The sequence below is a fragment of the Seriola aureovittata genome, chromosome 13 (assembly GCF_021018895.1).
Source record: "Seriola aureovittata isolate HTS-2021-v1 ecotype China chromosome 13, ASM2101889v1, whole genome shotgun sequence".
Taxonomy (NCBI): domain Eukaryota; kingdom Metazoa; phylum Chordata; class Actinopteri; order Carangiformes; family Carangidae; genus Seriola; species Seriola aureovittata.
In genome coordinates, this window is record NC_079376.1 from 14,153,504 (window position 1) to 14,181,007 (window position 27,504).

At 40.0% G+C, this 27,504-nt stretch overlaps 3 protein-coding genes across 4 annotated transcripts in view; 1 reads left to right on the top strand and 2 right to left on the bottom strand.

Moving 5' to 3' along the window:
• Positions 1-390: 390 nt before the first annotated feature.
• On the bottom strand, positions 391-11,327 carry kif15 (kinesin family member 15). Its single transcript, XM_056394046.1, has 35 exons — positions 11,227-11,327; positions 10,908-10,938; positions 10,338-10,524; positions 10,097-10,173; positions 9,934-9,971; positions 9,738-9,835; positions 9,453-9,632; positions 8,972-9,181; positions 8,758-8,883; positions 8,168-8,290; positions 7,901-8,048; positions 7,657-7,748; positions 7,340-7,549; positions 6,843-7,020; positions 6,605-6,740; positions 6,054-6,195; positions 5,790-5,957; positions 5,569-5,697; positions 5,348-5,453; positions 5,062-5,227; positions 4,819-4,969; positions 4,625-4,710; positions 4,422-4,500; positions 4,229-4,315; positions 4,033-4,137; positions 3,786-3,908; positions 3,503-3,649; positions 3,289-3,384; positions 2,992-3,156; positions 2,660-2,760; positions 2,483-2,549; positions 2,359-2,396; positions 2,100-2,232; positions 1,100-1,231; positions 391-1,000 (listed from the first exon to the last, which is right to left on the bottom strand). Exons 1-35 carry the CDS (start codon positions 11,243-11,245, stop codon positions 929-931), a joined length of 4,146 nt encoding a protein of 1,381 aa, XP_056250021.1. The 5' UTR covers positions 11,246-11,327; the 3' UTR covers positions 391-928.
• Positions 11,328-12,159: 832 nt separating this feature from the next.
• Positions 12,160-19,393, top strand: tacc3 (transforming, acidic coiled-coil containing protein 3). 2 transcript variants are annotated; one of them, XM_056393464.1, is made up of 17 exons: positions 12,160-12,292; positions 14,206-14,371; positions 14,811-14,938; positions 15,034-15,080; positions 15,168-16,290; positions 16,401-16,443; positions 16,545-16,674; positions 16,816-16,874; positions 16,970-17,100; positions 17,226-17,313; positions 17,415-17,543; positions 18,166-18,233; positions 18,340-18,383; positions 18,475-18,635; positions 18,750-18,856; positions 18,939-19,059; positions 19,165-19,393. In XM_056393464.1, exons 2-17 carry the CDS (start codon positions 14,207-14,209, stop codon positions 19,228-19,230), a joined length of 2,610 nt encoding a protein of 869 aa, XP_056249439.1. In that variant the 5' UTR covers positions 12,160-12,292; position 14,206; the 3' UTR covers positions 19,231-19,393. The 2 variants fall into 2 exon arrangements, with proteins under 2 accessions (XP_056249439.1, XP_056249440.1); XM_056393465.1 differs by lacking the exon at positions 12,160-12,292 and having other exon boundaries at positions 14,195-14,371.
• Positions 19,394-20,209: 816 nt separating this feature from the next.
• The window catches only part of LOC130180625 (fibroblast growth factor receptor-like 1), a 29,308-nt gene continuing 22,013 nt past the window's right edge, over positions 20,210-27,504 (bottom strand). The window contains exons 4-7 of the mRNA XM_056394264.1: positions 24,468-24,554; positions 23,750-24,034; positions 22,687-23,040; positions 20,210-21,825 (exon numbers count right to left, since the gene is read on the bottom strand). Coding sequence (XP_056250239.1) covers positions 21,392-21,825; positions 22,687-23,040; positions 23,750-24,034; positions 24,468-24,554 — 1,160 coding nt within the window. The 3' untranslated portion in view covers positions 20,210-21,391. The remainder of the gene's footprint in view (positions 21,826-22,686; positions 23,041-23,749; positions 24,035-24,467; positions 24,555-27,504) is intronic.

A 27,504-nucleotide genomic window follows, 5' to 3' on the forward strand; every position in this document is an offset into this window, starting at 1 on the left:
CTGTATGTAGGATAGACAAAAAAACCTTCTCATAATAATAATACCATCCATATTTGTCTGTGACATAAATATTTCCCACTGTCTCAAACCAAGGAGGAAATAAAAACAAATTAAATCAGATGCTGCCATGATGCCTGTCTTATCTCATGATACTAAGACATAAACATGGAGATAAATGAAACCATCTGAAGACATCACATATGGCTCTGTGAAACTATAATGGGCATTATTTTTTTATTTTTGAAAACAAGACAGCTAATTGACTCATCAATAGGCAGATTAATCAATAATAAAAGATATTGTTAGTTGAAGCCCTAGCTGAAATACTTTTTTTTTTTTTTTTTACATTTTTACTTGAACAGAATATGAAGCGAGAGATTACTGCTTACAGGAGGTAGAAAAAATATTTTTAATTACAGTATGCTAAAAAAAGACATTGGGTATACACTTCAGTATGATGGGAAAAATACATAACAAACATAATACAATGGATACAACTCATGGTCAGACAACAATCACAATTACAACATGAGAAATAAGCACCAAAAAATCATGAACATGTGATATGTTCAGTTTTCACATTAAGATGTTCGGCGTTTCAGCGTTGTTATAATTTTCATGTAGGCTGCGAACGTGACTAGGTGTGCTACCATAAATCTAGTGCAGTGAAACCACACCAAGAAAAGATGGAGCTGGACTAATGGCAGTTTGGTCACACCTATTCTGTCCATGCTGCTGCAATAGCAGATCAGTGAAAAGGTAGAGTATGCCTCCAGGCAAAATTTGTTAGAGGTGTAATAAAATGAAGTGTTTTAAGCAATGAAAAAAAAAAAAAAAGAATTACAATGCCTTTGTACTTGAAACCATTAAAAAAAAAACTGTGAAAGATTCAATTTCACCTCCATTCAAACAATTAAAAATCTGAGATTTAGGTCATTTCCAGTGAGGGACATCCATTGTTGTCTCTCAAGCTAATCTCTGTTCGGAGCTTTTCATTTTCCTTTAAAACAAAACAAATGCACAAAGTTGATTGTTGTGATGTGTTAACAGTATTTAAATGACCAAGCCTCCTTTAAAAGATAGCAGAAATGTTAGTTACCTCTTGAAGTTTGGTATTGTCCTTTTTCAGCTTCACCAGATATTCAATCCTCTGTTTGTGGTTCTTATGTCCCACAAGTTTCCCATTCTCCTCTGAAAGCTTAACGTTCTGCTTACGGAGAACTTCATTCTCCTGTAAGAAAGAAAGTATATTAGTCAAGTCAGCTAAGAATTATCTGTTAGTCTGGCCTTTGATGGGCAACCTTTGTGTCATCAAAATCAGTGATTTTGAATTTGAATGTCACACTGCTCAAATTAAAGTGTAATGAATCAATTCTCAGAACTTCATTCATGTTTCTACAAGGTCTTTAAAGGATTTTTATTTACATTACTGTCATGCGTCATTATCAAGATTCCATTAAATATAGAGTTCCCCCTCTGTGTGTTATATGTACTCATATGAAAAACCATTATCTGCTTTTTGTTATTTACTTTGTTTTGTTGTCTGATGTTTATGGTTATACCTCACTGAATTGTTTTGCATTGTGGAGACTTCTGCCTGCCTTCCACCCATGAACATATCTGTCAATGCACTATTGTTGTATTTCACCGTCATGGTTGAATTGTGTGAAAATACACCAAATAATAAAATAAACCACTTAGGCTGAAAAGACTGAAATATGTAAGTTACCAAGTCATTGTCTTCAAACAGCAGATGGCAGACTATTTAGTGTCATAGTGTCATTATATTTTCTGACATTAATGTTATGTAGCCATCTTCCATAGTAAAATGTCATTGGCCAACCCACACTGGGTGCCTTGAATGTATTAGGAATCTTTCTCTAGGGAACATGAATATGCACAGCAAATTTTCTTCAGGTTGACTGAAGCTTCATCTTATCCCAACTCAGATATTTTGCTCAGCGGTATAATGTTGTCTTGACAACTCACCTCGCCATCCTTGCACTCAAACACAAGAGGAGTAAACACATTGCAGATTTTAGCTTTAAGTATAATACATGGAAGCTAAACTGTCCCTACTGGCCTACTCTCACTCTCACCTGTAGTAGTTTCTCCTCGTCATGTATCCTGTGGCTCAGCTCTCTCAGCTCCAAACAGCGGTTCCTCAGCTCACCGGTCAGCTCCTGAACACAAGTCTGAGACTGAGCCAGCATGGCCTCCTGTTCCTGCAGTCTGATCCACAGCAGAAAAAGAGAAGATGGTTGTCAATCATCAAGAAATAATGAAGGATAAGATCAACATGCAACAACAAAACGTGAATTAATTAAGTTAACAAAACCTCTCCACACAGATGCTTACCTTTTATGAGTGTTTGTCAGCTTCTGTATTATGTTGTTCTGTTAATCAATGACAGAGGAACATGTATTAAAGAAATGATTCACTCAAGAGAAAAAATATAACCAGCAATGAGAAAGATGCAAACCTTCTCAGTTCTCTCATCCTGCAACTCTTTAAGAATGGACTGCTTAATGGCATCATTCAACTCCTCACTGAAAATCACAAGAAAACATCATTCATTTTCCTTATGCCATCAACAACAGATGATCTCTTTGCATTGTAAGGCAGGAAATGGCTGAGTAACTAGATAAAGAAACTCAACCCATTATTTCCATTCTCTGACAGCTGGCTCTGCTTGGTATAAAACTTGTCAAGCAAAGCCTGGATTTCCATTCGGACCATCTCTTTCTCAGTAAGCTGCGTCTGAGGACAAGTAATACAGATTATGAATTATTATTGATGGAATTCACAGGAATTGGGACCATTTAATTTATTGCATTTATTTAAATAAATTAATCCAAAGCAAGAAAAAACTTTTTAATGCAGTGATTTCAATTTTTTACTTTTTATGGAATTATAATTAACCTAGAAAACACAGACTAAAAACTGGCTAAAGGGCCATTTAATTAATTTTAGCACAGATTTATACAACACCTTAAGTCTTTGGATCTCCTCATTTTTGGCAGCCCTCTCATGATTCAGCTCTGCCAAAAGAATCTCCATGGTCATCATGGAGGAGCGTCGATTCTCCAGCTCCCTCTCCTGGCTCTCTAGCACCTGGGTCAGGTCCCTGCTGAAGCTTCCTGGAGTACGGGGCGTCTTTAGAAACAGAGAAACAAAACAAACGATGTACTTTTGACTGCAAATTGAAAAATTTAAATAAAATAAGACACACATGCTCCATTTGTGAAGGCATATTTAAAGAATACCTAAACCATAAACAGGTTTTACCCGAGGTAATGATTTAGGCGTGACTGTCGGCTCAACAAGGGGTTTCAAACCTCCGTTTCTGATCGTTTTTTCAACAGCTTCTTGCTGTTGTTGCACCTGGTACAAAAGGACAATGACTTTTATTAGTAATTTGATAAGATATTGTCCTTATGATTTCTTTTTACCTCAGTGATTATTTGTGACTTTGCTTTATATTGAGATAACTAAACTTCACCTTCTGCCGTAGATTCTGTATTATGACATCCTTCTGGGCTGTTTGCTCTTGAGATGTTTGGAGGAGGCTGTTCTGCTCATCTAAGACCTTAGTGAGTCTCTCAACCTCCTCAGTGGCATAAATCACCTCCTCCTGCAACACTTCAACCTAAGGACAGACACACATATTACGTATATTGTAGCTTTATTATTTCGCCGAGTCATAACATGAATCACCTGCAGTAAATTTTGAAAAATCCACACGAAAATGTGTGAACAGAGGTGTTTAATACGACCCAAGTTACCTCTATATTATTGGATGCCACTCTCCTTTCTAAATTTTCTTTCAGGTCACAGATTTCTGTCTGCATCTTAGAGTTTTGCTCCCTGATATCCTCCCTCTCAAGGCAGGCAGCATTGTACTTGGCCTGGAAAAGAAAGAAGTCATTATTATAAACTTGCCCTGACTGGGCTTGGGATTGTAACTACATCAGCAACAAATGAAGTTATTCAAGACAAATCAAGGGTGAAATAGGAGGAAGAGTAAAGTACTGTGATGTCTTTGACATCTCCAGACAGGTGGGTAATGGTCTGGTCCTTCTGGCTCAGTTTACTGCGCAGGTCTCTGGTTTGGTTAATCAGATCTAGAACAACATCCTGTAAAACAACACGATACATTCAGGAGGGTAGCAGATATATTGTATTTGAAGAAATAAGAGACAGGAGTGAATTATTCATTCAGGCTTACGTTATCCTGTTCAATCTTCTGCTCCAAGCCTTTTATGATTTCATTGGTAGAGGTTAATTTTTGCTCAAGATCAACAAGTTTGGACACCTTCAGACAAAAATGAGACAACAGGTTTAGATAATAAACTGCAATTACTGTTATGCCAAATAGTTACCATTTCAAAATTAACATGCATACTGTTCTTCAAACTGACCTGCTGTTGATTTTGTGCCGTCTGGTCTGAGACTTGTTTTCTGAGCTGTGTATTCTGCTCCACAGTTTCAATCAGTTCTCTAAAGGCATACATCAACGTCATGCTCATGTTAATGTAAGAATTATTTTAAACGTTGAAATTAAATTTTTCATAAACAATTCATAAAAAGACAAAAGTCCCGACAGACAGACTGCAAAACTCACTTTGATGTACTTTCTTTGTTTTCTCTTAGCTGTGAGATCACGGTGCTTGTGTGTTCCTGCTCATTTTGCAGAGAATTATTCAGTTCCTACAGTAAAAGACAAAAACATGTAAAAATACAAAAACATACAGTTAGACATCACAGCCTACATCTTAGGATGAAAAAGGCCACAGTTGACTTTACGAGTTCACTAACCGTGAGCTGTGCTTTCAGTTCATCAATCTCTTGCTGCCTGTCCTGCAGCTGCTGTCCGGCCTGATCAGCCTCAAACTTGGCCTCAGCTTGCAGCTGGTCAAATGAATCCTGCAGTGTTCGATGCTGCTCAAGAAGCTGCTCCCACTCCAGCCTGGAATGAAGACATGGTAGTCATGGGCACATAAAACACAAAATCAAGATCAAGGAAAGTCACAATAGAGTATATATTACACTCATGCTTACTGGACTTTGTCAAGCTGGAGCTGTGTGCTTATCAGACTGCTGGAGAGCTGGCTCATCTCTCTCTGCTGCTCACTCTGGCCATCTCTCAACTCGTTCTTAACAGCAGCCAGCTCTTTATCGGACGACTGCAGCACCAGGCGTAGATCATGGATCTCACTCCTCAGAACTGAAAGGAGGGGAAGGAAAGAGTTGTGACCTTGGTGCTCTTGTCGATATATCCATATGACAGAAATGTGCAAGTTCAACGCCGGTTGGGTTAAACACAGGTTAAACATCAGTGCCTCACCATTTGCAGCTTCCTGTTCAGACTGGAGGCTCTCGTGCAGCTCATTGATAGTTTCTTGCAGGTTGAGCTGATCTCTGTTCCTGTTAGCTTTCTCAGTAGAAAGTTGCTGCATAACATGTTAAGACCAATTAGATTATCAAAATGGTGAGGTTAAAGTGCATCATGATTTTCCAAATTTACAACATAAAACTGTAAATAACAAACGTGAGGAGATGATTTACCTCATCCTTGTGGTCAGACTCTTGTGACACCACATTGATCTGCTCTTCAAGTTTTGCAATTTGCTGCAACAGCTTGCTGTTCTTCAGCTCCTCCTCATTCAGCTGTGTCTGGACACGACTAGCTTGCTCCTGATGAAAAAATAGATAAAGTATGACATTGTGGGGTATTGACTATATGCATCACAGCGCACACATTTCAGGAATAGTAAACATTGCTTTACCTGCACTTGGCGCAGTTCCTCAGTCAGGGCCATTTCAGTCATGTCTGAAGGAGGCTGCTCCCCCCAAATGTCATCGGCATTGTTGTCTGTCCCATTCAGGTGTTCTGGGCTGGAAAGAGGCACGAAACGGGACCGCAAGTTGTACGCTTTGGTGGGCGTGGTGAGAATCTGTTGTAATAGGCAAGTGAAGGATAAAAAGAATGATTTTTTTGTCAGGTTTTAAATGAGGTTATATTCTGCCTCAAAGTTTCAACATCCCCTCACCTTTATAGTTTCAACATGAATCCTGTTCAGCTCAGAGACCTCCTGTTTTTTGTAGGCGTTTGTGGCTTCCAAAATGTTTTCCAAATGTCTGTTGGACTTGTCAAGGTATCTTTTCTCAGACTCCAGCTGAGCCATCTGTTTCCTAGAACACAAAGCACCATTCAAAAAGCACATTAAAGTCTGCAAAACATACTTTATAAGCCTATAAAAGGTATTGGATGGAAAATGGCACCTTTCATTAAGATAACAAGACAAGTCCACCTTAGAATGAAAAAATGATATTCTAGTGGTGTAAAAAGCCTCTTCCTGAGGCTGGAAATCAAAGCAGGGCAATAATATTTTAATGTATATGAAACCAGGAATCCAGGAAACTAAGAAACTTTTTCCTTTACAAATAAAAAAAACTGTATAAATTCCTGCATCCATAAGTTTTTGACATATATTTCTAGCTTCTGGAGGAGCTTGCTCCTAAACATCTACTAAGCTTTTCTGGATAAGCTCAGCGTGAATTTGATTTAAGAATGGTTCTCTTCATTAAATTCCCTTCTTACTTGGTAACTTCTTTGTACTCCTCAAAAGCCCGAAGGGCAGCTGTGAGGTCGGACTGTTTCTGAAGAAACTGAGCCTTCATCTTCTCGATTGTAGCTGTTGAGACACTGTCTGCAGCTGTGGGGGTTGAGGAGGCTTCTGGAGATGTAAAGCAACATGAAATTATTGACATATAGATAGATATAGAGGATTTTTTTTTTACTAAACCATTTCCCAGCTCTCTCATGATAATTATCTTACTCTCTCTGAGTCTTTCTGACTCCATAGCAGTCTGGAAGGCCTCTTCCAGCTCAGCAGCAACTTGGCCAACAACTTCTTCAGCTTTCACCACTGATTCAAGAGAACGAAGCTGCCGGTTCTCCTGTCTGAGGCTGAAGTTCTCGGCTGCATATCGAGTCATCTTTGGGTGATGTTCAACCTTAAAAGGGCAGAAGTGTGCACAACAAAAGGATGTTGAAGAGATACAACAGTAGATCCTGGAGTTAAGGAGCATTGTGGAGGTCTATGGCTATTATTAGAAGAAATATACAGTAACCAATACGGACATAACCCTATTCAGCCTTTTAAAGTAAATGACTATGAAGCAACTTGGATTTTAGAGGAAAGAAATAGATTATTGGAGCTACTCAAAGAAATTTTAGACAGCCGAAAAGGATGCATCTGCTCCTCTTTACTACCTTGTATCTACATGTTACACACGTATAGTAATCAGATGTACTCATCAACAATATTATTACCTGATCTCTCAAGATCTTGATCTCTTCTTTCAGCTGGTCAATCAGAGCCTGAGACTCCTTGTCTGACAATAAGTTTTGTCCTGCTTTCATTTTTTTCTCAAGGCGAGAGATATGGTCTTCTCGAAACTTGACGATCATTCGGCTAGAATGGATGAACTTGTCTTTTTGTGTCCAGGCTTCCTCAAGCTGAGCCACCTTCTCGAGCAGCGTCTGAGTGTAGTCAAATATAACTGTAAGTTTCCTTGCATCAACATTATTTGTTCACAACAGTGTACTCACCAAAAATAAATAACAGTGCAACAAAACATTTCCCATACTCTCTTCTCCTCTTCTCGTTTCCTCCACAGACGAACAGCAGCCATAAACTTTGATTTATATGAGACATCATGTTGAATTTCAATGGAGAGGCCTGGGGAGAAAAGCCATTTTACATTTGTTTTAAAAAAAAAAGTTATGACTTAAAAATTACTCCACTTTATGCATGAGTTTGTAAATTTGAATATGCATCATTGGTTAAAACAGGATGTTACTTTGAGGGTGTAAACATTAGCATATTGTTACCCATAGGGAGTTCAGGTCCTCCTGGTGCTACATCTCTCCCACAGTCCACTCCCTGAGACACCAGTGCCTGTGCAAGCTGCTCCTTGAGCTTCTTCACCTCAGCCTGTAACTGCCTGACATTTCCCTGTGTGTCTTCATTGATGACGGCCTGGCAAAAAAGAATAACTGCATGATGAGGATGATATAATAAAGTGCTCTAATTTTGATATTACCAGAAGTTGATTAAGTACAGTTTGTATTAATACAGTTTTATTTGATGCCAGATACCTTATTCTTGATCAACTTTGCTCTCTGGGCAAACTGCAACGTAGACAATGTTTCTCCAAAACACTTCGAACCAGGGTGTACATTGGCTATGATGTAAGTCTTTGCATTTCCTCCAAGAGAATCCTGAAATAACAATCATAAAATCATTACAGTGCATAACATCTTTGAATGTAATACTATAAACTTTTATATTCTACCAAAACAAAGTCTATAAATGAATGTGAAAATTCAATATCAAAATGTTAAGTTCACAAAATGTTTACCCCCTAGTTTCAATTTAAACTACATCACATCACCATTAATGTTTGGTCAAAGAGCTCATAATTAGGTTGTGTATTACAAAATGTCTTTCCATATTGATATGGGATTTTAGCGGACACAGGCAACATTGAAAAAACACATGCGTTTTGTGTAGGAATTACATGAGTCATTTATAAATGTTTCACATACACCCCCACCCCTGACCTATGGCGCTGAACATACTGTACATACAATGACAGAATTCCTGGGAAGTTGACTTGTACAGTTACCACAACAACATTCTCACTTAAAAAACACCAAAAATATATTTTGCATCTACAGACACTCACCCTTAGCAAGAAGGTGAGTTTAGAATCCCTGTAGCAGATGTGGCGATTCTTCCCATTGGACACATCCACCAGCGCCATGATCACCTGACCAAGGCACATGAGGGAGCGATTGATACTGCTGGCCTCCTGAAAGAGAACCAAATGCAGACAGAAGCTGTCAATAACAACAAAATTCATAAATGTAGTACTTCAGTGTGAGAGCACGAAGCATCACCTTGAGTCTGGAGCCATCCGTGTGTGTGTCTTTCTGCCTCTCAGATCCCGCTAGATCCACCAGGTTCAGCTGAGACATTCGGATGTTCACCACTTCATTGATGGATTCTTTGGACTCCAAAGTCATGGTGAACACTGCGTGAGATCTTGAAGACTCGCGGTTCATGGAGGTGGAGGCAACTCGTCGATTACGCCAGCCCATGGACAGCACCTAAGTGGTTTCAAACACAATTTCCGTTCAGTCCCACAGTACATTTCTTATTATGACAGCTGCATTTAATTCAGTTCTGTCCAAATTTGTTTAATGTGCTCTCAACTATCTATGGAAAAATTGGACATTGTTCAATTAACAACACACTTTGTACCGACAAATTTATTTTTATTACATTTTTATTGTCTAAATTCTTATAATATAGCGAAATTGGATTGAAGGTGTACCATAGGAATCAAGTGTTTCATCACAATGGGCAAGGAATACCTACCTGATAAGCTTCAGCAGCTGAGTTGACAAACTTCTCCACTGCTCCCTCAACAAACACACCCTTCTTGATGTTCTCCCTGAGGAAAAGGCTGGCTGAGGCTGTGTCCAGGAGGTCATAAATTTGTTCATTGTATATCTCAATAAATGAACATTTGCAAAGGAAACTCTTGGACTCTGGAGACTTTTGGGAGAGAGAAAGGCCAAACAAAAAAATAATTAGAGAAAATAATTAAACATCAACTATTGGTTCACAACACCTTTGCGGTGATGAAATGTTACAGCTCACCCTCTCCACTTCTCTGTTGATGAGAAAAAAAAGGTACTCAAAACTTCGAGGAATAACCCCTCGGAGTTCATCTGTGAAATTATCCAACTCAGATGGTCCTAGAGCAAGAGAGAAAAAATGTGTCACTTCAACTATTCTATTGATTTATGTTAAAGAATTTGTAAAACACAATGTAATTAATATACTGAAATCTCACCCAGCATGGTGAATGTTTTCCCTGAGCCGGTTTGTCCACTGCAGAAGCAAGAGTACAATAAGGAAATGAATGGGTGCTGCGCATGAAGCACGACACAGAGTGGTTGCGCCATAAGATATTTTTCTATTTGATACTACACAGAAAAAACATAAAGACCACTTACTAAGCAAATATAGTACCATTGTATCCATTCATGCAAGACTCAACAATATTCTTGGCCACACTGGAGAATACAGAGTCCTGTTTAAAAATGACAGATAAAAGATCAGACACAAACCAACCAGGATAAACTTTCTGGAGTGATACAGACTATATCTCGCACTGACAAATCGGGTTATTATTAATCACTCAAGCTACTTTTACCCATGCCAGTGGTATGTCAATAATAACCATGTGTGCCCAACCTGAGATGTGTCCATGTCAGCTACATGATCGTAGGTAAAGGTTCGTGGCTCTGGTTTTGAGAGCAGACGGATGGTGTTGGGTGAGGTGACTGTGAGACACAGATTCTGATCTCCATCTGTGGTGAGCCCAGTACCCTGAGTCAGAGGTCGGACTCGCACAAAAACTTTGATGGAATTGCTGTCACCACTGCAACACCAGAAAGTAACATTAACACTTATAAATCATAAAAACTGAGCTGGTGATGGGAAGAATTAAACATCATCAAAACAGGCAGGTGTTTGTTTGTTACTATAGGTTTGAAGAGTTGTGTATTAATGTACATCCTCCTCAGTCAAACAGCAAACGCTATAGTCAAAGTCAAAATCATCTTAGAAAGAAAAAAAAAAATACACAATGAGGCTTCCTGTACATACGGTACAGTATTAGCCCGGATTGAGGACCATATCTATGGGGTAATGGCAAGCGACTATGGCTTCCGTGGTTAACTTTAATGTTAACGTTAGCAGTGTAGCATAGTTTTATCTGTTCGTGTGGGGATGAAACAATCGAAGCGTCCTAAGATACTTTACCTGGCAGCAAGTTGGGTTGAATCGCCAGATCCTGTCAACATAATTATAAGATTGTTAACGTTTTGTTTAGGTGATAAATTTGTCTTCGTAACCCGGATACAAATAGTGTGCATAAACTAGTATCGTTAATGTTAATTAAAACAGTAAACGTTTAACTGCAAGTTCAAAAGTTAGCAGTAAAGTGAGTTAGGTAACCAGGTGAACAACGGTGCTAGTTACTAAAAAACAGTAAATGTTAGCGTTAACAAGTTCGACTGTCTGTGTCATGTTGACACCATATTAGTTGACTAACCGAACAAACACATATTTGGTGCACTACCTTTTCCACTGGGATTCATTGCTGACAAAGAAATATTCGCCGTTATGTGGTAAAATTAGCTTTCTTCATAGCACGTCGATCGAGACGACGGAAGACACTGTTTACATCCTTCAAAATTGGCGGGCAGGTCTGCCTCTACTTCTTCTTCTTTGGTTTTTTTTATGACCAAAGGGAAGAGCGCATAGCGCCACCTACTGTAGCAGAGAGGGTAATGTTCATATGCTAAAGACTGCATAAATATACAGTATATATTTGTATACAGTCTGTGGAAACATTATGTGTTGCGGTTTTATGTTGTTGTTTACATTGAATTTTGAATCTCAGCTTGTGTGCAATTTGCAATAAATCATACAACCCTTGACAATCCACACCCTTTCAAACTCTGTTTTGTGCAACAGAATTTTGACATGCCAGATAATATGATAGAAGCTTTAAACATGCCATAAAGACAGTGCAGTGTATCTTTGCCCCAAGTTTATCAAAGGTCACATCAGTTTATTCTCGTGTTACGTATAGATGGCTTGTAGATATCTTGATTTTCTTTCAAAAACGACTTACATTTATGCAGCTTTTGCGTTTAAATATGATGAAAATATTTATTTGCTGTGCAAAAATCGATCTTAAATGTGGTTTGTTAAGTACCTCGTGTCCTTTATATCAGTCAAATAAAAATGTAATACACCCATTTTGACAACATGGTTATTTTTTTTAATCTTACTGTTGCTTGTGCTTCGTTTGATCAGTGTTTACCATAGGTGTTTACAGAGTTTTTAAGTTATTGTGACTAATCTTGCTGTTTGTATTATCTTTGAAGTTGGTTCCTGGGCCGAAATTGGATCACATCCGCTCTTCAGCGCGATTGGTTGTCTAACCAGGAAGCGCGTTTGCTTTGAATATTCCCGACGATTTAATTGGTGCGTTTCAAGACTTTTAAATTCCAAACGGTTGTCACCCACAGAGGGCGAGGGAGATTCAAAAGCACGTCGCTCCTTCTCGCTCAGACTTGTAGCTGTTTGGTCTGACAGAAGACGTTATAATTCCTGCCAACTGTATCTGTTTTTTTGAGGTAAGTGGTGAATATAGGATGATAATATAGTTGCTTACTTCCTGCACTGTTCATAAAACATGATCCCGAGATTGTGTTGTCCTCCGCTGTACGTTAACTGGATGGTATCGTTAGGTCTCAAGAAACAGTTAGCTTCTCTAACGTGGCTTTTGTGAACGTTATTTGTGGTTAACTTTGGATATTTTAACATTAGTCTAACCTACGCTACATGTCGATACTGATGACTCCTGTTATTACAAATTCCCAGCTAAGGTTTGGTAGGTTTCCATTATCAAATTCAACTAAGCAGTTACTCATTTGTATTGTTGATGGAAAGTTATGATTAACATTAGCCGTCCACGTAGAATAATTTGTTCTTCTGATAACGCAGAGTTGAGCGTTATATCTAACGTTGGGGATCAGCAATTTGAACTAAACCATGACAGCAACATTGGTCTGTCATATGACATCATTCAGACAAAGATGTCGTTCACTCTCGGTGTTTGCGCACAAATCCTGTGAAGTCATGTGGAAGGATATCTTGGGCTTAATCAGCCTGTTCTTGGCCTTCACTGACGTGACCACGAATTCACAAGTGTCTTACTTGAATGCAAACATTTTGACCTCAGCATATAGTTAAAATCTGACGTATTATTTAGGACCACAATTTTAAAGTTTGTCATAGCTGACATTTGTCTACCAGTTACTCAAATTCTAAAAATCCTGTGCTGAATCAAAGGTCACCATATATCTATCACCATTAACATAATTAACGCTAGGCTTTAATTATGTTAATGGCCCAGCATACGTTGAAAGTCAGTTGGAAATCAATTCACTCATCCCAGAATCCTTGATAGAGTTTCTCTGAGTTCAAGTCATAACCAAAAATCCTTTAATATATAGACAATTTTCACAGCAGATATGTTCCCATGTCGTAGCCCGAACAACAGAGATCATTAATGACAGCGACAATGGCTGAAAACCATTTGTTTTGGCTGTTGTCATGGCTTACTAACTGAACAGACCTTCCATTAATGTAATTGTTTACACCTGTGCCTCTCCTGCTGTTACAAGTCAAAATGTCTGCCGTGACAAATGTGTATAGTCTTCTCATGGTTGACAGATCGGGAGCCCCAAGTCACCTGAGCATTTCTTCTTTCTACTGCTGCTTATATTTCTGGGCTCTACAGCTTGAACGATACTAGATTTATAAAGTCTAATATATCAGTATTTGGAAATTTTTAATTAATTTTAATTAATTACATAACACTATAGTGGCTGTAGATTTATTTTTAACACATTGAAAAGAATTGTGACAAAGATGTGTGCTGAACTCAACATTTTAAAGTTGAAAAATCAACTTGCCAGTGCTCTCTGGTGGACAAACTATGTAATGGCAGCACTGTTTCTGCTGCAAACATTTTGGATATTCTGTATTACAATGTTTTGTTACTTTTCAGCCAACATGTGCACTTATACCAATATATCTCTGCAATAAGATAATATTGGTCAACAGATCAGCCTTGTATAAGGCATTTTCCGTGTAGCTTTGACCTCTTGGTCATTTTTAATCTCATGGGATCATGGTTCAGTTTTTCCTTAAGATATAAATTTTTAAATGTCTTTGTCACTTTTTTCCCCCTGCCAAGCCTTTTCTTGTCTAGATAAAGAGTGTATTATACCAATAAAAATGATCTATGTGACAACCAAGATTTACCAAGAGAAGTAAACTGGCAGAATCATATTTGTCTTGATTCTGCTATCAACATTGTGTGCCATCTTTCTCTGTGGAGATCATTTTCACACACACATCAGTCAAACCCATCACCAAAAGTGTCTTATCAACTGGGTGCAGCTTTCAGCGTGACGCCTCCCTCAGAGTGTATTCGGGTCATCCCAGCCCTGTAACTTATAGTTTGTCTCTGCTTTTACAGGATGAGTTCTGTTGAAGTGAATGATGAGAATCGTGGGGTCTGCCCCGGAGGAAAACTCAACAGCTCAAGTAACGACATATTTGCCCTGGATCAGCCAACTGGGAGGCCCTCCATCCTGCGTCAGACGGAGAACCTGCCCAACAAGACTGTGCAAAAGGGGATAAAGGTACAGAATTAGTTACTTTTGATCGTTGTAGATATTGTGTTCCCCCTTCTCCTGTAGATTAATCTCACAAAGCCTAATGAGACCAGGCTGGAAACAATATACAGTCACTGACCAACAACAGGAATATTTAAATCTGCCTGACTGTTGTGCTTGTTGCACCTGGTAACACAAGACACTTGAAATGTTTTAATGCTGTGACTATAAAGTTTGACCTCAATCTGTCTGTAACCCACATCTAACCAACTTTATAATTTGACAGAATAAATGTGAACACCTTTGTGGGTGGATAGAAACAGAAAAGATGCTTTCAGACATGTTTCTAGCACACATTTGCAAAGTAAAGGTGTATTAGATAAACAAATCTACTGGAATAACTGGACATTTTCTTTCTATACATCCAGGTAAAATGTACTATACTGACCAAACTATTTGTGTGTAGGTTTGTTTTCAGACTCCAAGAAGAGACCCTGTGACTAAGAGAATTCTATCTCCATCCAAGTCTGTCAAGATGACCAGCGTGGATGAGTGTACAAAAGCAATGGAATCCTTAAATATTGATAAAACAAAGTAAGTAACATTTCTCCTACTGAAACTTGCCTCCAATTAAATTAGGATTCTGTAAAAGGAAAAAAAAAAAAAAAAATCCTGTTTTGTTTTTTCAGTGCTTTGCCACAAGAGACCACTGAGCATCCTGATGAGCCCAAACAAGGTAATTTATCCAACATTAAAGTTATTTCACTTGAATATCTCTGAATGATGAGAAATTAATGCAAACCCCCTTTGACTTTTTCCACAGAAGTGTCATCTTATCCTGATGACGAAATACCAATAATAAGCAAAGGAGGTTATCAGCTGGATTTTGACAACCTCGATACGATCGATCCATTTCAGGGGTCCAATAAGATGGTCCTCTCTCCACCGAGGCCTGCTGTTGAAAACCTTCCTACAGATCAAACTGAGTCTCAAAACACAAAACCAGAGAATATCTTGGAGGAGCCCACCAAGATGGAATCGGCACTAGATGAGACGCTTCCATTCATCCCGTCTGTGGAAAATTCACTGGTTAACGTCTCCGCCAACATCAGCTCCACGGAGAGCAGTGTGATCACAATGGCAAACGTCCCTGCAGTTGAGGATCAAGATTCGTGTACTTCCATGCCTGATGAAGAACAATCTGCTAAAACGTCTCTGAGTGTCGATCAAGACAAAGCATCAGGCAGCTTTGTGGAAGATGCCCCACTGCCAGCAAAAGGTTCATATAACTTGGATTTTGACAACATGGATGCAATTGATCCTTTCCAAACAGGTGGCTCTAAAATCCAGAATTCCCCTGTCCTTGGGAAGAAGTTGCCAGACAGTAACCCACCTGTTGAGGAGCCACAGATAATGGAAAATAAACCTGCAGATATAGTTGATATTCCGGACACGTCACAAAATTTGCCTATTCAGCCAGAAATAAAACCCATAGATGCAGTTATCCCAATATCCACTAATGCAGCCAATCCTCCACCTGCTGAATCCCAGCCAGCCGTTGCCCCAGCTGAGGAAGGCCCAATCAAGCTAGAGTTCAATTTCGACGAAGGCAAAGAGGTTAAACGGAAACCGCCACCCAAGAAATTTGGCAAAAGGCCACATGGTGCAAAATCTAAAGAGGGAAAGCCGGCGTCTGATGACAAACCACCAAAAGAAACTTCAGTAAAGCCCAATGCCAATGATGTTGCTGACATTCCAGTTCCCAAAGGCTCTTACTCATTTGACTTTGATAAATTTGACGACCCAAACTTCAATCCCTTTGGCGCACAAACAAACATAAACAACTCTCCAAAGTGCAGCAAGAAATCTGACCCTGTGCTTATGGAAACTGCCATTCCAGAGCAAACAGAGAAGCCAGAGGAGAAGGAAGCTGTATCATCAGCATGGTATGTTAAGGGTTCTATCTGAGTGTGACAAGTATTTATTTGCAGTGGACGCTTCACCTGGCAGCAGTACTTTATTTCACTCTAAGTTTGTGTGTTTTTGCCCTCTGCAGTGCTAGAGAGAGTGTCCCAGCTGCTGAGCCCAACCCTGCAGTGGTAAGCAATGCAGTTTGATAAAATCCTAATTCCTAATAATTTTTTTCTTTTTAACTCTTCATTTGCATCAAAACAAATATTTTGATTTTGTGGAATGACAGACTGCTGCCTCTGACCACGAAGAGAGAAGCGGGCAGAGCCTTCCTCAGCTTTCTGAACTGCACCAACCTGAGCAGAAGTCAGAGCCGGCGATGTTAGAATTCAATGACGAGTTTGTTCCTGGAGCGATGTGTAAGTAAGCGTTGACCATTACGCTGTTTTGTCTAGTTCCACAATGATCTCTGAATTTTTCTGTTGCTGTAACTTTGAGTTTTACTCTCATCATTACGCAAAAAGTTAATTTTGATGTTAACCTGTGATCTCGATCTCTAGTCATGGCCAGTGATTTTGATGGACAAATCGACTACCTGGAACAGTTTGGGTCCAGCAGCGTAAGTACTTATGTTCATGTTCGTTAAATGACTAAACTCTTTGATTGTCGGTGCATGACCTAAAGGTATTTAAATGTTAAAAATTCTGTCAACAGTTCAAGGAATCTGCACTGAGGAAACAATCCTTGTACCTTAAATTTGACCCCCTTCTGAGAGAGAGCCCAAAGAAGTCTGCTGCCCCGTCTGCTCAAACCCAAGTCCCTCGTCCTGCTGACTTTGTTTCACGGTATGACGTACTTCTGTTTTCACCTATTCTGATTGCTGCTGCTGTCACTGGATGTTGGAGCGAAATTTGTTCTGCTTTGGACATCCTGTAAATGAGCATGCGTTTTGTTTTTTCTTCTCTCTCAGACTTGAAACTTCACAGAAGACACTAAAAGAGGCAACACCTGGACCACAGAAGGGCGATTTCAAACAGTTTGATGACGCTACAGCACCAGTAAGTTGCTCTTGAACAACCACCATTGACTGAATCTGTAACTGATGTTTCCTTGCTTTATCTGTTAACTTGATTTGTTTCCATTCTTAATTGTCATCTAGAGTCCTCCAATCCTCGAGTGCCTCATCCCTCCTTTCACACAGCCAGCAAACACAGAGGATGCCATTATTGAAGTGCTGAAGTACAGTCAGAAAGACATGGATGCAGCCATCGCCAAAGTCCAAGCAGAAGTATGTCCTGCTCAATGTTTTGGGATCTGACAAATGACAGCAAAGCCATTAGAGGTTTTCCATTTGAAGTCACTTTGTTTGGTTGTATGTGAATACAGCACTTTTGTAGAGATTCAAAAAAACTACACTAGACCTTGTTGATAGCGTGGTTTCAGTCGGTTTTCAGACAATCCCTGGAGAAGTTTAGAGTAATCTGATTCAGCCAGTGAGCACAGTGCATCGTGGATTAAACAGTATCTAATATCAAAGCAATGTGGTTAATAGTCAAATATCAATGACTGTCCTGCTTGCAGGACTGTAAATGTCGGCATAATCTGGTTTCTAAAGGAATACATTAGGTGAAAACATATTAACTTCCTTTCATCATTTAAGGAGAATGTTGTTCCATTAGATTCCTTCAGGTACAGAGCAAATGCAGACATGTCACTGATGGTTTAACCACTGAAGTCCATCCTTAAATCAAAATTGTGACAAATCAAGCAACCAAATAGATTTTTTTTGTTTTGTTTGTTTTTTGTAAAAATTTACATTGAAACACAGGCAGATGCACAGATTACATGTTAATTGGTTTAATTATAACTAAAATGAATATATTTTAATTACTTTGAATTTTCTCAAATAGGCAAAGCAAAAAGAAGAGCAATGGATTGCAAGGTATAGCAGGCTACTTGATGATGGTCAGGAAATGAGGTAAACTGTGCTTTGTTTAATTTTGTTTTTCAGTTTTATTTAATATCAATGTTTCAAGAAATTTGACTCTTTTTTTTTTTTTTTTTTTTTTTTTCCTTCTACACAGGAAAATAATCGCAGAATTTGAGCTTGTGATTGCAAAAATGATGGGTTAGTTAACATTGTACACACGTTTCACTCTTTATGATTGTTGAGGCAATGGTGTATTAAAACGACTCTTGAATTTTTTGCCATTGCTAAGCTGACGAAGAGAAGGAGAGAGAGGAGGCCCAGGCAAAGCTCAACGAGGTTCTGCTGGAGAAGGATCAAACCTCCAGTGACCTGAGCGCCATGGAGAGATCTTTCTCTGAGCTCTTCAAGAGACTGGAGAAGTACAAGGACATTATTGAGGGTTACAAAAAGGTTAGAAAAGATCGATGCTTTCCCTGTTATAAACTACAAATACTTTACATTTTTCGAGATTTCACAAAAGCTTTGGTAGTTTGATTTGTAAATTTGTTTTGTCCTTTTCCAAAGAATGAGGAGACTCTGAAAGCTTGTGCTCAGGACTACCTGGTTAGGATCAAAAAGGAGGAGCAGCGCTACCAGACCCTTAAAGCCCACGCTGAGGAGAAAATTGGCCAGTAAGAAACCTGACTTTAATGTGTTAATAGTGTAAACTGCAAGACTTTCACTGGCCGACTCTAATTTGTTGTTCATCCTCAGTGCAAATGAAGAAATTGCTGAGGTGCGGTCCAAGTACAAGGCCGAGGTATCAGCTCTACAAGCTCAGCTGCGCCGAGAGCAGCTGAAGGTGCAGTCATTAGAGAAGAGTCTGGACCAGAAGGTGCGAGAGCATGTTAATTAGATGATGTGTATTTGCAGAAATTTTGAAGGTAAAATATCTAAAATGGTCTTTATTTCTAATTTCCCTTGACTTTTTTTTTTCCAGGAGAAGGAGGCTGAAGAGCTGACCAAACTTTGTGATGAACTCATCACCAAAGTTCAGAAGGGTTGAGCTTGCTTGTAAATACTTTGTCTTAAGTACTTCTTTCTGTTTTTCTTTCTCACTTTGAGATCTTTCTTGTGCAGTAATTTCTTTCTTTGTCTGTTTTTGTCAATGTTCTTAGAATACTGTAAAAAAAAAAAAAAAAGTTAATAAAGATGATTTACAAGTTTTAGTGACTTTGTTCCAATTATTAGATTTAGTTATTCCTATTTCATAATTTCACCATGATTAAGGTGTCAGAGCACTAGGGGGCAGTGTTATATCATTTTAAATCTTGTCATCTAGGTTTTGGATTTAAAGCATTACTTTGGATTTGGAAATAACATAGCAGAAGCTTAAAAAATGTATTTTGTTCTGTGTAGAATTTCTAGTTTAAACACACAATACACTCACCTCATCCATCTGGAGCCAAAGCTCACCCCCCCCCCCCCCCCATCCTCCAATGCTTACAACAAAACAAGCGCTCACCTGATACAATGCTCCCCTTCTTTCCAGAGCAATCACAGGTTCCTGTCACATCACTCCCACAGCAGGACAATGCACTTCCTAAATGGTGAAAGGAAATCCTACCTAGATTGGAGTTGAATGAGGTGGTGGTGCGGACCAGGGAGGAGGTGGACAGGGTCGATTCACTTAAATGGGGAAAGATGCTGGTCACTCGGTGTAGTCTTGCAGGGGCCATCACTCATCTAAAACGGGACTGTGAGACTGCTCTTGTGTCTGTACAGTATCTATTCAGTCATTCATCCCGGCAACTTCTGTCCCTCTGCTGGCTGCCCTCTGCGTCACCCTCAGCAGACACTTCAACTGGCTCAAAGGAAGAAAGGTGACTTGTCTGGGCCCAGAACCTCAACAGCACTTAATTTTTAAGTTATTCACAAGAACTTTTATGCTTTCATTTATAAGCACAGAAGGAGAGTCACAGGTGTCTTTCAGGTGTGTGCAGTTCAGTTTGAGCAGATACATGAATTTTTATGAAGCATGTGACTATTTTGTCTCAGGTCATTTAATCAAACTACCAAACCATCAAACCTTTAGATGATTTAGGTTTTAAGCCTTGAACAGAGTACATCATACAAGATTGTCAAATACAACCAATTACATACAGAAATACCTAAATATTGGCATGAACTAAATGTGATTAAACTGGGTGACAAAGTACTCAAAATGTACTATAGACAACAACAGTATACTTTAATAACATTACATAGATATGTAAAACGCCTTACTCTGAAAAATAAACTTTTGATACATTTTTTTAGCAAAATAAATTAAATATTCATGACTCAATTTGATTATAAATGACTACAGCTTCATATACTGTGGGTGGATAAGGTGGCGGTCAAAAAGACTCATCCTCTGCTGGTTTATCTCAACATACTAGTGATGGGAACCTACCTAAAAAAGTTAAAATGATAATGGCAACCAATTCAGTTAACATGGAAATACAATTCTCCCATCCCTTGCAGTCTTAGGCAAGGTTTGCATGCCGTAAACATGCTATAAAAAATTTACCAGCCTACTCTATATGACTTTTAACGTAGAACAGAAGTGAGGGATGGAGAAAGGTAATATAAAGGATAGTGGTCAGCATTCCAAACATTATGCATCTTTAACAAAACAAAAGGACTACCTGAGTAGGAGCATAAAACCAGCCCTTTTGTAAATCTAGAGTACCATTTTCATCTTCATTACCAGGCAGAACATAACGGAGCCTCTGAGCTCCAACAGCTGATCACGTGAAAGGTAAAACCTAACCTCCATTTTCAGCCACACCTCAAGTAGGAAAATGCAAAATTCAGCTGCTGAGGGAGACCTTTCAGCGGGGCTCAATAGCTGCAATTCAACTCACACGCTGCAGATTTCCTTGTCCTTTTTGTATTAAGTGCACAACAAGGATTAATGGATTTTAGTGGTGTGAGAATTTGAAGGTAAAAAAAAGCACCAAATATGGAAGTTTGGATGTAAAAAAACACAAAGTGTGTGTCACTGGCCACTGTTTTTCACACATGTACACTCTCCCAACAATGTCCTGCTATGAGAAGAGTCCACTTTTGATTTTGATTAGAAAAATGCCTGGTGAACGACACTCAGGAGCTGCTGTTCAGTCCACCGCTCACTCTCCCTCTGAGATACTGGAACAGTTAGTGGGGAGTATTTGGCACCAAGGCTAACACTGAAAATGAATGTGTTGATGCTGATGTACTTTCCCGTCCACATGAGAGTGAGTGTGCGTGTGAATGTCTGTGTAGATTTTGGGGTAGATTTTTGGGGGGAGCGTTGGTCCTCCCTGGCTGAGGAGGAGCTGCTGCTGTGCGAGGTACTCCTCATAGTTCATGGAGCTCATGCAGTCTTTCTCTGTGCTGGAGGACGGGGCCACACCGCCCCTGTCCCGCTCTCGATACGGCAGCCTGTGGGAGCTCTGCAGTACCTGTGCAGCTGCAGCTGGAGCACTGGGTGGAGGACAGTGTTTTCTGCTCTGGCAGAACCACAGCAGCACTGTGCCAAAGATGAACACTATTCCAGCAGGTATGCCAATGATGACAGGCCAGGGCAGGGAGCTGGAAGTTGGCGAGAACATGGCCGTGATGGGAGGCTTTGTGTCTACAAAAGAAGAGGGCCAGAAAAGAGAAGGATCAAAACAAGTTGCCAACTCTTAAATGTTACCAAAAGGCTATTTTACTTCAATTGTAAGAGCTTTAAGATGGCAACAAAAACTTGTTTTTGTCATGGATTAATCTGCAGAATATTTTTAGATTCATTATTTAGTCAATAAAAAGTCCAAGCAACAGTCCAAAACCTCTAATCATTTTACTGAAGTTCCATACTTAGGTCATGTTATGATGACTGAGCAAACTCCATCCAAGGAGAAGGCCAAGAGATGTGGGTGAAAGACTGCAAAAAAGCTAATAAGTGGACTTTGAGTTAAGATTTTTTTTTTATAGATGTTTAATTTACAATGATATAAAACAGAGAAAAGCAGCAAATCCTTGTATTTAGGAAACTAAAACCTGCAAAAGTTTTAGAATTTTTTCTTAACTGCTAAATTAATTTACTTCAGCGTAAATATGAAAAAAACTAAAACGCCCTCAATCAAGAAAAGGATGATGGAAAATAGCTTGAAGGCCTGGTAAAATTGACAGGGTTTTATTTATTTGCTGGAGAATAAAACAAGTTCAAACTATATCAAAAACTGATATATAACAGGTGACAGAGAAGCTTTTGTGCCTGTTAGTGTTGCTTTGTTGTCATCCGTCCTGTCGTCTAACGTTCAGTTCAGTTTGACAATCCCTGTTGTCATTGTGTAATGTGCACTAATGTTGATCTGAAAAATAAACAGCCACATAAAATATACAAACTTATGGCACAGATCCTTGTCCAAGCTGCTGACTTGTTGCTCTGCAGTATGTTTGTATCACTGCTGTGGCAGTGATACACAGTAAACAGACATTCCCCAGGCCTCACCTGGCAGCACAGTGAGGAAGGCACTGCGGAAGCTGTAGCCCATGGTGTTGGCGCCTAAGCAGATGTACATGCCAGCGTCCTCCTCCTTGGCGCGGGTAATGAGCAGCTTGTTGAGGTAGGAGCCGTCAGGCCTCGACCACACCTCTCCCGTGGGCAGCACCACGAATCGTGAGTCCCCCACCTCAATGGTGGAGTTGTAGCGGCTTTCCTCGTTAGACTCCACACGTTTGAGCCACTGAATGACCGGCTTAACGTCACTCCTCACTTTGCACTGGAATGACGTGGTGCCTCCGTAGTCCACCGTCGTGTTGACTGGGTGAGTGCCCGTCAAAATAGGTTTAGAGTTTGTCCTCTCTGCATAGACACACACAAAGAAAAACTGTCAGGACGCACACACAGACATCTTTTGACATGACAGCCCTTCTGCGGATAGAAGAGGTCTTAGTTGTCCATACCGTTACTAGCCCCCGGCTTAGAACTTATAATTGACAGAGAGGGAGGAATACCACATGTAACACAAGAAGTATGTGTGATTAGTTTCCTCTCTTTCTTTGCTCCTGGTTGTACAGCACACATTTCTCATGGGAAGGGGGGGGGCAGTGGGTCTGGCAGACAGCTGGGCTTTAATCGGCTCCAGATTGGGTGGATGGTCTCTGAGTTGAACAGCCTCTCTCTCTCCCCCCTGTGCAAACACCAGGGCACAAGCCCTCACTCTCAAGCCTGCTTCCTCAATATGCTTCTCATATACATGATTACACAAGCACATTCATCATGCAGCAAGGATAAGACCTGCTGTTCGCAATCAGACGTCAGGAGTAGGTAGATCAGAGAGGGGATTTTTTTTTAAAGGTTACAGTCCTTCCTCAGTCAAAATCAGACCAATCATTACAGTGATTACACTATTTCAATTTCCCGAAGCAATGTACAAAAGATCACAAAAATGATGCACACAAACAGCAGTAATCACTTAAATTAATTTGCTTTACATCATGCATTAGCGCTAGTATTTCCAGGTGAAGATGTTTGGTATGCGTACAGTTCAGCCTCTCTGTGGGATACTCACGTATGACCTCAACTTTATACGTGGCGTTGATTTCCCCTGCACGATTGGAGACTCTGCAGGTGTATCTGCCGCTGTGCTCTGGCGTCAGGTTCTTCAGACTCAGAGTCCACTTCTTCTGACGGCCCTCGCCGACTTCCTGCTCCGTGAGCGGCCTGTCGTCCTTCAGCCACACGATGTCCGGTCGAGGGTTTCCACTGGCCGTGCATTTGAGCCGCACTGAACTGCCAACAGGACGGGCTATCACCCTCTTCCTCATCTTAGCGGGCTGGGTGAAGCGGGGACGCACTTAACGGGTAAAAAGAAGAAACCTTTAGTTACTTTATGTTTCAGTATTTCTTCTGCATTTTCTTTTTAGTTTTAGCTCCTTAACTATAAATCATATAAACAGTCAATTACACTTTAGCTGTCATTTCCAGACACCCACTGATTTCCAGTCATTTAATTATGGCTTTGAAATCAAATTGTAGACTGTTAAAACTTGCTTGAGGTATCCAGTCTATCACAATGTACATCAACCCAATTAATATTTTAATATCACTGCAGATTAAAGCTTTTGAATCAATTTCATCATGTAGAGATTAAAATCAATTTCAATTCAAATAGCTGTGAAAATACATGTGATTTGTAGTAAATAAGATAAAACATACAAAACCACTATTATGGTCCTTTAATTTACTACGGCAGCATTGATAGCTTGCCAAGCAAGCAGAGCTCGTACCAAATTTGTCTGACACACCATCGTTGCCAAGCTCAGACTCTGCTCCGTCAGCTGCTCCCGGTCCAGTTTTATCAGAACCCGAGTCATCTGTTAACACAACAGGACAGGACAGTTGAGGGCCAAACAAAACAGTGAGATGTAAGTTCTTTTGCAATTACAATAAAACAAATCTTGCAGCAAATAATTCAAAGTAGTGTGGAAAAGTAGTATGGCTGCATTTAAACAATAGAAGGTAAAGGTCATAGAAACTGTCAGGGATTATAATCTGAATAAAGTTGTATAAAGACAAATGTTCAGCTGAACTGACGACACCAAACAGCTGCTGTCAATTAGACATTTCAAACCTTTCAAACCTTTTGTGTGTTTTTACTCAACTTGCAGAGCTGATATTAAACTTCCACAATTTGACAAAATAAACTTAAATCAAGCTCTACTTCTACTTTCTTTTTTCTAAGCTGTCAAAACAAAACCCTTTCAATTACAGCTGTGTGATGTCTGAAGCGTCACACAGTAATAGTGTATTATTAGCCACATGTTTCTGAAATGACTATACTTCTCAAATTATAGGGAAATATCAGTGCCATAGTGATATTGTAAGTGTTTTCCTCTTTTTAAAACCTGTTTTAACTTACAATTACTATCCTGTTTGTAATTTTTGACAGTGTCACTGTCACAGCTCTTATGGCAGCGACCCAACTCCAAGCAGTCCTAGCAAAGTGTTCTTGGCTCTATCTGAATAAATTTAGCATTTATAGATAGGCTCCTCTGAGCGGGGTGCATGCTCGCAAATGCTGCTAGCATTTGGAAGTAATATGATCAGTTTTCATAAGCCTGCTTCCAGGAGACAGCTGTGGAGTTTATGTCATTGGCTGACATCATGCAGCGGCGCTAAGACAGGGCTTAGAGAAAATATAATGAGTGAAACCTAATCGACGGTTTGTGATGCGTATCGACTGTTCGAGTTAAGCATTGATGAATTAATACAGCGGATCGGGTTCCTCGCCAATATCTTTGTGCAAGAGACCATTAAGCAGATGATTATTGAAGAGAGGCTGCTGTTAAATGATTTAATATGATACAACTGAGGTGTCCGTTCACATTAGATATGACTGTTTAAGTCATTCGCAGCATTTTTAACAGGGCCAAGTTAACTGTATGTTTTAGTAACAATCCAAAAGGAAAAACTACCAGCCAACTCTGTACCTTTTGTGTCTTGTTTTGATTTTTGGTTCAGCGCAGCTTCATGTTGGATTTTTCTAGATGCAGTTTGGCACACTTGATTCCCTCGCAGGGTTTGATTGGGTCAGGTAAAGAGACCAGATGTGACTTCTAACCCCCTCTCTCTGCCTCCCTCTGAGTCCCCCCGAAACCCTCAAAGCTCTCTAGGGTTCTCTGGGTACAAACCCTCCTTTGTTTGTCCCCTGCAGCACCAAGCCCAGCCATGATGTCATGGCTATTTGAAGGGGTTTAACTGGCCAACTATAATAACCCATTCCTTTAAAAAACAGCCTCCACTGGAAGAAATATTTCTCTGTTGCTCACTTGGGCTCTCCACATTCCTCCCGGTTCCTGAACCTCCCAATCCAAACAGAACATGGTCCCACACTGCCGGGGTTTTCTTTTTGACTTTTTTTTTTCTCTGAATCTATTTCCTCTCTACTTTTTGGCGATTCTAAGGAACAATGGCACCTTTTATACGTCTGTCCTGTTAAAGATATCCCTTGCCACTATTGTCTCTACACAATGTTGACTCACTAGGCTGCAGACAGGGGCGAGGTAAGGCATCCCACTGCTGCCATATGATTGTTATTTTTGGAAGATTGAAAAATAAAATAATAAATGAGGGACTGAGAGGCCTGTAACTACACGAGAGGCTTGTTCTTGTATACTGGAAACTCAGTAAAAGCTGCAACTTATTATGGAATCAGTGATCAAACAAAAATCCTTATACTTTATGTACTGTATGAAATCAAAAGGTTCATTATGCAAATGCAAATTCAATTACAAGGATCATGATTCAAGTGAATGCTCATGCAAGTAAACGATCCAAGTTAAACTATCAAGTTGTTTAAAATGCAATCAGCCTCCTTCCGCACAACCTGAATCCATTCATGGTCTTGCTGCAGTGTTTCGGTTCTGACGCCATCCCCTCCCACTTCATTCACAAATCCAGCCACAGGAAACAAGTCACTACACACTCTCTCTGCTGGCCTCCAGTGCCAGCTGCATCACAGGAAAAGGCCTGATGATCCGGGGTCACAATGAGCTCCAGATGTTGTTGGGGACATTGTAATGTCCAGGAAAAGTTATGTGTAGTGCCCTTGCATCACACTCTGGAAATCTCCAGACAGCTACCACATGTGATCAGTCACACATGAGGCAGTTTATACAACATTTGGCCTGACAATGTCGCTGGAAAGGAGCAAAATGAAAAATGTGCTACGAGAGCCAACATCTCTATGTAGAAATAATGTGCGCTGCCAGCCCTGTATTAGCCCTGTAATATATTATCTGTGCAGACATAAATGTTAAAATCCAATCCTGTAAATGTTAATATGACAATCCCATGTTAATGCTAATATGAAACCTGCTGCAGCCTGAGCAGCTGGGGACGGAGAGGCTGCTGTATGTATCAGTCTGTCCTGGTGGGGGTGCTGGGAGGTGATGGGGCCAGTTGTCAGGAGACCACCCCAAACAGGGCCCAAACAGCCAGCTGGAGGGATTGAGGAGGCGCCATGTTGCACTGACTGACCAGATTCTTCAGATAGCTCAGGGGAGGACAGGCTGTCCGCTGGCAGATGGGAAGAGGGATATCTCTCCAGCAGCATGGAACCCCCTCCTCCTCCTTACATCACCCTGCAAAACCCCTCACTCTCACTTCCAGTCCCACTCCACGTCTTCGCTGTCTCTTTATCTTAGTGTCTTTCTTCTGCTTGGTTTCTCTGCTGGCTCCCAGGCAATGTTTAAAAAGTTATGCTTTCCACGTTGGGCTTGAATTTGAACAGCTGCCAGGATTTTGTCGACCCTTTTCCCCTGA

Excerpts from the sequence above, each read along its gene's own strand:
- kif15 (XM_056394046.1), bottom strand. Across the intron at positions 7,749-7,900 it reads AGGACCTGAACTCCCTATGG|GCCTCTCCATTGAAATTCAA; the intron begins GTAACAATATGC and ends TTTTCTCCCCAG. Across the intron at positions 5,958-6,053 it reads TTCATGTTGAAACTATAAAG|ATTCTCACCACGCCCACCAA; the intron begins GTGAGGGGATGT and ends CTATTACAACAG.
- tacc3 (XM_056393464.1), top strand. The coding sequence starts at position 14,207 with ATGAGTTCTGTTGAAGTGAATGATGAGAATCGTGGGGTCTGCCCCGGA. Across the intron at positions 16,444-16,544 it reads CTGAGCCCAACCCTGCAGTG|ACTGCTGCCTCTGACCACGA; the intron begins GTAAGCAATGCA and ends GTGGAATGACAG. Across the intron at positions 17,544-18,165 it reads TCGCCAAAGTCCAAGCAGAA|GCAAAGCAAAAAGAAGAGCA; the intron begins GTATGTCCTGCT and ends TTTCTCAAATAG.